The sequence below is a fragment of the Phragmites australis genome, chromosome 6 (assembly GCF_958298935.1).
Source record: "Phragmites australis chromosome 6, lpPhrAust1.1, whole genome shotgun sequence".
NCBI lineage: Eukaryota > Viridiplantae > Streptophyta > Magnoliopsida > Poales > Poaceae > Phragmites > Phragmites australis.
In genome coordinates, this window is record NC_084926.1 from 22,514,407 (window position 1) to 22,524,897 (window position 10,491).

Consider the following 10,491-nt stretch of genomic DNA (forward strand, 5'->3'; position numbering starts at 1 on the left):
TTGCCGTCGCATATATGCAATATGCATACAGGCTGTCCCATGCATCTAAATTATCAAACACAAGCAATGACGCCAAGTTAATTGGATCGGAAGACTTGTTCCTACTTGATCATCACACATCAACTAACCAATTCTCACAAGCCAACAGATAATGCATACTTGGCCACTCCCTATAAATACCGACCTTCATCCATGCTTAGCGGCCACAAAGCGAGCAATTAGTACATCAATCAAGTAATCACCCCAAGCTTAGTTCATTTTGCTTGCTAATTTGGTTTAGGTAATCAAGGAGAGACAGAGACAGAGATGGCCAGTCGGATGCTCCTCCTTGCTCTGTTGGCGATGGCATGCTGCCGTGCCATCGCTTCGGATCCGAGCCTTCTCCAGGACTTCTGTGTGGCAGACAAGCTGTCTCAAGGTACAATTAAAAGTTGTACTGTTGTGCGTTTGCACAAAAGTAAATTAATTTGTTGAGAACTCGTACCATTGTTATGAGGTTATATTTTACATGGATATAAACCCTGCAGTGCGTGTTAATGGATTTGCCTGCAAAGACCCAAAGGATGTTGTTGTCGGAGACTTCACCTTCTCCGGTCTTCACATGGCCGGCAACACGACCAATAAGCAGGGCTCCGCCGTGACGGCAGCCAATGTCGCGCAGATCCCCGGGCTGAACACACTGGGGATCTCTGTCGTCCGTATTGACTATGCCCCAAATGGCCTCAACCCACCTCACATTCACCACCGCGCCACGGAGATACTGACGGTACTAGAGGGCTCACTCTATGTTGGCTTTGTAACTTCAATGCCAGACAATAGGCTGATCTCCAAGGTTGTCAAAAAGGGAGACGTCTTTGTGTTTCCCAAGGATCTTCCCCACTTCCAGTTCAACTACGGGACAGACAATGCAGTAGTTCTTGCAGTCTTGAGCAGCCAGAACCCCGGGGTGATCCCTATTGCTAGCACAGTGTTTGGATCGAACCCGTCTATCTCGGATGATATCCTTGCCAAGGCTTTTCAGGTGGACAAAACAACAGTCGACTGGATCCAGGCTCAGTTCTAATTAAGAGTCTTGTTGTTGCTTCTACAACACAAGTGTTTCTCCTTTTCGTCATTTGCAATTTGTTATGACTCTGGTTGTATGCGTGGTTGTTCCTTTGACAACTCAAGTGTTTCTCTTTTTCTCCAATTGCAATTTATTTGTTACGGTGTTGTAAGTTCATTTCCTACTTTCGAATGTGTCGTGAGAAATGAATGTATTTTCTTCTTGGTTAATTCTCCTTTAATTTAGATGTAAATATCGCATCTCATGCTATTTGCAAACAATTGTGCAAAATTATTTCATACAAGCATTGCAAAGAAAAGAGAGTGAGACAAGGCTCGTCAATTGTGCAAAGAAGCCTCCTCTCATTTCTTCTTCTATTTTACACTGCACTTATGAACATACTTTTTTTTACAAATTTTTGTAGATATGCATGTTTGAACATGTCCTCAAAACATACTGTTTATTTTTATTCTCGAACACACAGGAGAGCTATATGTTATTATATCAAGAGAAAGGAAAAATCAGTTTGACAAACATAAAAAAAGCACACAACAAAATAAAAGAAGAAACTCAAAGAAACAGAACGAAAGACTCTCACTACTGCCTGACACTAACACAATATTATAACCAAAACACGACCAGACAAGAACCTGAGCACCTACGCTATAGTTTCTTGTTATCTATGGACTATATTATAAAGAGAAGGGTAATGGTCCTTTTTTACTCTCGCCAAACTATTTATCCTGTCAGAATCTAACTTGTGTGCCACATTGTAACCTGAACCCTCCCAAGTTTAGGAACAAAGGCTTGATATTCATATGTTCAGACCAAAATTGAGAATCGTCTGGCTTGTTTTCAACTTGAGTAAAATATTTATTTCTAAGAAGGCTTTGCCATACCCCATCTTTACTTATTAGTTTGAGTAGCCATTTACTTAATAGACACTTACTTTGGATCTCAAGGTTGAGGACACCCACCCAACTTGGTTCTTTGGTCTACACAAAATGTTATGTTTAGCCAACCTATACTTCTTTTTGTGTTCATCACTTTGCCAAAAAAAAAAAAATCTTGACCTATAATAATCCAGCTTTTTGAGAATTCCTATATAATTTTTTTTAAAAATAACATAAACATTGATAGACTACTAAGATCTGAGTTAATAAGCACAAGTCTGCCTCCATAAGATAAATGTTTGCCTTTCCAACAACACAATTTGTTTTCAAATCTATCTTCTATCATTTTCCAATATTTGTTACTTATCTTTCTATGGTGCATAGGAATTCTAAGATACCTAAATGGATAATCTCTCATTCTACACCCAAAAAACTAAGAATATTATTTCTCATAAAGTTGGCTTCTCCATAGCAAAATAATTCACTCTTATAGACATTGATTTTCATACTAGATAATTGCTCAAATGCCAAAAGCTGGAGCTTCATATTCTTAGCCTATTCAAAATCATGGTCCATAAAAAGTATTGTGTCATTTGTATATTAGAGGATTGATAAACCATCATCAACTAAATAAGGTACAAGTATCCTGATATTTGGCCATTTTCTTCGCTCTTCAACTAATATAACCAACATATCAACTACTATGTTAAGAAGGACTACCGAGAGGGGATCACCTTGTCAATATTATAACAAAAACACGAGCAGACAAGAACAAAATACCACTCAATCACGGCAACACTGCCCTCACACTACTACAAGGGTCATTTGTTCCCTATTATAACTGCAGATTTGGTTATAATCGGCAGTGATAAACCATCATAGCTAGTTCATAAGCTTAACCAATACATAAAAAGCTGAGCTATCAAGAACCAACAGCGATAGAACTATCATTGTCAGTTTTTGTTACGAACCAGTACTAATACATCATTGTCGGTTTCAAATACGCACCGGCGGTGCTAAGTTGATTATCTTTGCCAATTCATTTTTTGAACTTGCAGTGATTTATTAGTGCCAGTTCGTAACAAGATCCAACAGTGATAAGGAAGTATCACTGTCAGCTCATAAGGTCAACCAGCACCTAAAAAGCCATGCCATAGATAACTGGCAATGATAATGTCTATCATTGTCAGTTGAAGTTACGAACATGCAGTGATAGCCCACTGTAGGTATAACTTCCATGCTTTACTGGCTCAACTTCTCTTGAAAGCCTTATAAATTAACCTCTTCGGTCTCCGATCTCTCTCTCTCTCTCTCTCTCTCTCTCTCTCTCTCTCTCTCTCTCTCTCTCTCTCTCTCTCTCTCTCTCTCCCTCTCTTTCTGGCGACCTCCTCCACAGCCAATGTCGTGACCTCCTCCTCCATGGAAACTCCACCACCATCTCCAGCCACTCCACGGTCCCCCTCGCCACCACCATCTCGGACCACTCCACCCACCCTTGCGCCTTCGTCTGATGATGAAGATCCAACGCGGGAGAGTTTGGATGAGGTGTAGTTCGCTGACTCCGAATCGATGGGGTCTAAGTCCACCGATGAAATCTGGTACTAATTCATTGATGAGCCGACACCAATCTCCGTCCATTTTCCCTTGCCTTTCATTTACGGGTGTGCCAGTTTTAGGGGACCGGTGACCGGGGAATGAGAGCTCCATACACCATGATTCATGGAGTCTTTCCTCTCGTTTCTCCGCCTACATGTGAGAGTGGGAGTGGAAGGTCTATGTTTAGCTCAGAGGAAAGGAGTGAAACCCAGAGGGATTCCCTCGATAAAAGGCATTCTTCCCTCTATTTTATGGAGAAAATAGAGGTGGGAAAAAGTAAATGTAGTTAGTTGTCTTGTTGTTGTTTGCCGCCTTGACACATTCCCTGGCATTGTCCCACATAGAAAGAAAGATGATACTAGAGAAATCGGAATGCCCCCCGAAAGGGGCATCGCTGAATCTAACTTCCTTGTTTAGATAGTGTATGAGTCACGAGGCTTGATAATGACCAATGGGTTAGGATCTGAGGAAGCTTAGTTTGGATGATTTGCTAAAGAGGTACCGCTCCCTCCTTCACAACATAAAAAAACCGGCAAGGAATTGCTATCAGTACTCCCTCTATCCAAACCATACATGTTAATTGCTATGTATCAAGCCGAGCCGGTACCTTACGTGGAGGCTGCTTTAGAAAAACCTACTTTTTTGCCTTGACTTGACAAGGACCTCATTTCCGAGACGAGGACAAAACTCTTGTGAATCGAACATACCTCTGTCTTTCAAAGCCTTATTGAGAAGCCAGCTTTACCATCGGCCTTTGATTTCATTTCTTCGCTTTTATAGAGCTTTTCCTTTTACCTCATGCCGGCTACCGACAACTCTTGCTATCCAATCCTGACCCAATGTACTCCAGAATGGGCTATCGAACTTGTTTTGACATATTATCATATAGAAAGACGATTAAGAAATTGAAGCAAGGGTGAATACTTGTGTAACAACGATTTCTTTCACACTAAGAAAATCAGGAAATCTGAAACAGTACTAAATAAGACAGTTGCGAACATGCAAAGAAGAGCTGATTCTTTCACAAGCGATTGTGGGCATTCATAGAATATGAGACTAGTGCCTTACTTGGGGATCTTCTTTAAATAAAACAGATGTCCATTCAATTGAATGGAAATGCCACGGCGTCCTATGGGAATAGTCTTTCGACCTCCAACCACCATGATAATGAAGCTTTCACCAGGTTTTGGATTTGAGTGGACTAAGGCATCAATCTGAACTATAAGCCCTATCGCTTGGGAATAAATGCTTCTCTAGCAGCTTGCCGGAGAAAAAGGAAGCCTTAGAAATTGTAAATGACTCCCTAAAAGCGGATAAAGGCTTAAACCTATTCATCTATCCTATCCCTCGCTTGACTCTTCTCAGAAAAGGTTCTTGTTCCCATGAATCTTGATCTACCTCCTGGCATTGATAGAGATTGATCGAATTCCTACCGCATCTATCTATAAAAAGGAGTAGGGCACCTGATATGAGATACATACTGGAGTCAAGGATTGGGACCACTAGTGAGAAGGCAAAGAAACCATTTTTATGTATCGGAAGGAAAAGAAGGACATTTTTTTTTCCAAATGACCTTATTTCGAGAATCAACTAACCGACAAATCCGTAGCCCAGGTGATTCGCTGCCTCGCCTCTCGCCAAACCAAAATGGGATGAATCTTGTTTTTTTTAGGCTGAATAATATTCCAGGCCAAAAAGTCACACTTCAGAGTAAGAGGAGGGGCCAAAGGAGGGCGAAGGCCACAAATGCGGAGCCAGCAGCATGCTATGACGCAGCAGGATGCTCAGGCATCGAAGACCTGACGCCGAAGATGACGGAGGAGAATGAAGAGGATAAGCTAGATTACTTAATTTAAACAAAGGGTTTCTATGCTGAAAAAAGAGGCACCGACATGAGGAGGAGGACGCCAAGGAGGACGAGGCCACGGAGGAGTTAGAGGATAACGAGGAAGAGGAAACTGAGGAGTCAAACGATGATGATGACATCGATGACTACTTCTTCGTCGTTGATGATTCCAACTGGTGGTAGGCGTAGGCGGGCGACCTGTGGTTCTTTTGTGATGCTATCCGAATTGAAGTTTTAGGTTTACTTTTGTGCGCATGCTGCCTAGCTTTTGTTTTGGTTGTACGTGATGATTGCTAGCTACGGTTCAATAATTAGTATGATGAAGAACAATGATTCTGGTTTAGTAATATAAAGCTTAATTAATTATGGCATGCCGGTTTCAATTTCAATTTTTCATGTCGGGATTGTGTATAACTGCTGGTCCATAGCTGGAACTGGTAGTGATAAATGATATCAATAGATAGATTGGAGCCACGATGACTGTAATTTTTCCGTGCGGCTTATGAACTGGCAGTGATTCCTATCACTGTCGGCCTATTAGAAATTGACAGTGATGAACCGGTATATATAGAGTTTATATAGTAGTGTATCCTGCATCGTGGTCGATGTAGTATTCTCCTCCACTAAGCTAGAAGTTTATTTTTTTTAGCTTCAACTATTATTACAACGTTGTACGTCATAGATTACCTAAAGTAATGTAATAGTAAGAATTATCGGTCAAAGTTGTGCCTTTATGACGTTTAGAATTATTAAACTTAAAATATGTGAACCGAACACAACGTCCTTATACATAGTGTTTGTTTCTATTTCACTTTCAGATAAAATATCACTATGTTAAAATCAGATAAAAATATATAAAATTAGTGACAGATTATAACATGATCTATCACTGATGATGATAGTGGGGGGTCGTAGTTGTAACCTATTACTAATGACGAATCATCAGTGACGGGTCATCCTAACCTAGTCATTAATTATAGATCAAGTTGTGAACCATCACTAATAATGATTCATCAGTAATTGATCATCCTAGGTTAGTCAGTAGTGATAGATCAAGTTGTGCCCGGTTACTAATGACAAACTTATCAGTGACGTATCGTCCTAGGTAAGTCATTAATAACGGGTCAAGTTACGGGCCATCACTGTAATGATATTTTTCTTTTATTTTTCTTGTGCAGCGCAAATACACTAGGCTATTCACAAATAATTTTTTATTTTCCTAAAGAAAGAAAGTCAGATTAGTTGGATTTACGTAGTCTTTTATTTTAGAATAAATGGAATGCAATAGGCTATTTATAAACATTTTTTATTTTTCTTTTTTTTTACCTCGGCAACATTAGAATATGAATCATTGTACATTTCTGCTTAAATTTGATATAAGGAGTGATGGCTATATAACCAAATGCGCGTTGCAAAAACTGTGCAGAAACTTCGGGGGTGAGAACTCAATCATTTAGGCCGAATTTTCCCCCAAAAAATTTGCCGAACCCGACGTGGTCGGTGAGACGAATGTAACTTTTTTTTTAGATGTCCATAGAGTAAAAAGAAGTTCAAATCAGAATCCATATACAAAAGTTTTGCTCATTTTACCGAAGGCACTTTGGATCACCTATTCAGAAATTCATATAATATTTGTACAAATTTGGATGAAGAAAAATTTTATAGGTAAATTGTAACCCTCGATGAAATTCATAAAATATTTGTACAAATTTGAATGAAGCAAAATCAATCATTAATGATAGGTAAAGATTACAACCCGTCACTAATATTCAGTCATTCGTGACGGGTCACGATTCTGACCTGTCACTAATCAGTCATAGGTAACGGGTCATGGTTATAAATGGTTATGAACCGTGAGCCGTCACTTATGATCTTCGAAAAAGAAGGTTATAAGGATAAAATATCCAGTTTCTATCATAACTACATGATAGGTGAGGTAGTAAGGGAGCTATACGCGCAAGGAGAGGTTGCAGGTTCCAGACCGATGGAATGCAGAGTGAAAAATAGTTTGAAAAATAGTGTGGCTTGTAGGGCATACGCGATGTGCCCCTGCGTTGGGATGACTCCATTGAACAATTTTTTTTAAACTTTTTTCAGTTAAAAAACACGAAAAATATTCATAAATCATAAGTGATGGGTTTATGTTCATCTATTAGTGACGGGTCATATTTACGATCCGTCACCTATGAATCTATGACCTCATAAGTGATAGGTTATAACCCATTACTAATTATGACTCATCAGTGATGTATTCGAAATGATAGGTACATAACCCATCACTAATACCGATTATCACTCATCATATAAGCCCTTTTTTCACATATTGTATATTGAATAAATCATTATATTATTATTAGATACTTAGATTGGCCATTTTAAACCATTACCAGTGAATTCACGTGTGAGAAAAAAAAAGTCATTTTAGAGTAGAGTTGGGCAGCAGCGGAGGAAGTAATTAAAATTTATAAGTAGCTAGCCGACACAATGTATGCCTAAGGGTCACACAAAATCAAGAGAAGCACTACTATATAAATAGTCATTTTTGCTCCTCTTTCACTTCTAGATCAATAATAACCAACAGTAATAATATATTATTGCCGGTTCGTTAGCTCAATGCTCCTATAAAAAAGCAGAGTCAGAAAGAACTGGCAGTGATAGCAATTCATAAAAAGACGTTTCTTTCATAACCAATAATAATAATAGCTATCACTACAGGTTGTACTTACAAACTGGCAATGATATCTCAAAAATTATACGAATTCCTACGCACATCTGCTCGACTTCTCCAGAGCACCTTCAAATATTTCATACTCTCCTTGATCACTCTCACCCTCTTCCCTCCACCACTACCGCCGCTGCGATGGATCCACGCACTTCTTCTCCTGCTCTAGTCACTCCACCACCACCTCCGCTGCTACTTTCTCTGGTCATGCCACCCACACTCTCGCCGTCATCCAATGACGAGGCGGATGCCTCATCGGAGAGCTCAAATGAGGCGCAGACCTCGGACTCCGGCAAATTGGCAGGGTACCCCACCAAGGATGATAATTTGTGGGACTACTTCTTGATGAACCGAATGCAAAGACGCCTCGGGCAAGCTCATGTGTGGAGAAGGAAGAAGAAGATGAGGAGGAATAGTAGTAGTAGGAGGAGGAGGCCGACGACGATGGCGAGGGTGATGATAGTGGTGACAGTGACGGTGATGACAGCGAGGACGAGGATGATGGCGCCGGCGACAACGACGAAGACTACTACTTCTTTGTCATCATGGTCGATAGGTAGATGGCACGTTTAGGGTTTTTTGCGCACGCGGGTTTAGCCTTTTTTGTGCGCGGGAGTGCATGTCTTTTGTTTTTTTATGTGCAATGATCAATTTAATGACTTAATGATAAATTAGTGTAATAAAAAGCTCTAATTCTAGAGATTAGTAACATAAAGATATGTTAAATTATTACCTACCTGTTTAAATTTTTATTTTTTTCCCTTGATTGAGTATCACTGCCAGTTCGTAACTGAAACCGGTAGTGATAAGTATATCAGTTAGCAGAATAAGCTCAAGAACCAGTAGAGATAGTTTGTATCACTGCCAATCCGTTACATGAATCAGCAGTGATATGTACGATCATTATTGGCTCTGTAATCGACAAGGATAATCATGGATTATCACGCTTAACCACTTCCAGTTCAAAACCCAACAGTAATGCAATTTTTGAACCGGTAGTGATAACCTTTTCTGTAATAGTGAAGATATATAGAATTTTCACTTAAAACACAAAAGATTAATATTTACTTCAGGATGACAGACATGAAACCAACATTGATTTAAGAGAACAGAACATACAACCGAAGAATACAAGAATCTTAACTTTAAAGAATTAACAAATGTGCTTTGTGTTTTAGAATTGGGCTTGGATCCGGTCAATGGTATTCTTGTCCACTTGGAAAGCCTTGGCAAGGATATCATCCGAGATGGATGGCTCCGACCCGAACACAGTATTGGCCACTGTTATCACCCCAGGATTCTGACTACTCAATGCTGCAAGAGCAACGGCATTGTTTGTTCCATAGTTGAACTGGAAATGGATTAGTCCTTGAGGGAACACAAATACATCTCCTTTGTTAAGAACCTTTTTGAATAGCTTGTTGTCCGGGTTTGATGTCACAAAACCGACATAGAGTGAGCCCTCAAGCACCGTCAGGATCTCAGTGCCACGCGGATGTGTGTGAGGTGGGTTGAGACCATAGGGTGCATAGTCGATGCGAGCTAGAGAGATGCCCATGGTGTTCAGCCCAGCGATCTGAGCGACATTGACTGGTGTGACTGCAGAGCCTTGCTTGTTGGTTGTGTTACCAACCAAGTGAAGGCCTGAGAAGAAGAAATCTTCGGCGACAACATCCTTTGCATCCTTGCATGGGAATCCGTTGACACGCACTGCATTCAGGAAACCATTATTAGTAATTAGCATACAGACGGTGGTTAGCAACTACGTATATAGTTTGCTAATTGTACCCAACAGAGCTATGTAAAACGAAAATTTGTGAAGTAGATACCTGTAGACATCTTGTCAACGACGCAGAAGTCTTGGAGAAGGCTCGGATCAGAGGCGATGGCGTGAAAGCATGACAAAGCCATGATGGCCGCGGCAAGGAGGAAGGCACGAAAAGCCATATATATGTGCTCTTCTCTCGTTAGCTGAAATATAGAAGGGAATGGTTTGAGGCTTTGAGATGAGGAGTATTGTTTGAGGTAGCTATAATTGTTGGTGCTTGTGATAACAAAGCATCAGGGAGGGAGGTATTTATAGGGAGACAGCCAAGTCCAGCCTTAGTAGTGTTACATGGATGCGGAGTTGATTTGTGGTCAGGCAGGAAGAAGTCTTTCGGGAATGCGTCATTCCGTGTTACACTTGGAAGCAGGTAGGGTGCTCTCCAACACAAAAAAGGCACAAACACAATGTCAACTAGGCGTTTGTTTAATTTGTTCAAGTCGATGTCACCATCGCCAATTCCATATGGAGAGAGATAATATCCACTACACAGATGTATTTGACAGAGACATGGTGACAGCTGGATTTGTTGTAGCCGTCGCAGGCAGGCAAATTATCACACAC

At 40.4% G+C, this 10,491-nt stretch overlaps 2 protein-coding genes across 2 annotated transcripts; one reads left to right on the forward strand and one right to left on the reverse strand.

Annotated features, from left to right (window-relative positions):
* The first annotated feature begins 221 nt into the window (after positions 1-221).
* Positions 222-1,063, forward strand: LOC133920549 (putative germin-like protein 2-2). Its single transcript, XM_062365158.1, has 2 exons — positions 222-418; positions 528-1,063. The coding sequence occupies exons 1-2, from the start codon at positions 307-309 to the stop codon at positions 1,061-1,063; spliced, it is 648 nt and encodes a 215-aa protein (XP_062221142.1). The 5' UTR covers positions 222-306.
* An 8,046-nt stretch (positions 1,064-9,109) lies between these two features.
* On the reverse strand, positions 9,110-10,163 carry LOC133920550 (putative germin-like protein 2-2). The gene is made up of 2 exons (XM_062365159.1): positions 9,932-10,163; positions 9,110-9,812 (listed from the first exon to the last, which is right to left on the reverse strand). Exons 1-2 carry the CDS (start codon positions 10,047-10,049, stop codon positions 9,277-9,279), a joined length of 654 nt encoding a protein of 217 aa, XP_062221143.1. The 5' UTR covers positions 10,050-10,163; the 3' UTR covers positions 9,110-9,276.
* Between the last annotated feature and the right edge of the window lie 328 nt (positions 10,164-10,491).

What these genes read in the sequence shown, in the direction of transcription:
- LOC133920550 (XM_062365159.1), bottom strand. Translation starts at nt 10,049, where the DNA reads ATGGCTTTTCGTGCCTTCCTCCTTGCCGCGGCCATCATGGCTTTGTCA. An exon ending in CGTTGACAAGATGTCTACAG is followed by an intron (nt 9,813 to 9,931) that starts GTATCTACTTCA and finishes TCCTGAATGCAG; the next exon opens with TGCGTGTCAACGGATTCCCA.
- LOC133920549 (XM_062365158.1), top strand. Translation starts at nt 307, where the DNA reads ATGGCCAGTCGGATGCTCCTCCTTGCTCTGTTGGCGATGGCATGCTGC. An exon ending in GGCAGACAAGCTGTCTCAAG is followed by an intron (nt 419 to 527) that starts GTACAATTAAAA and finishes TAAACCCTGCAG; the next exon opens with TGCGTGTTAATGGATTTGCC.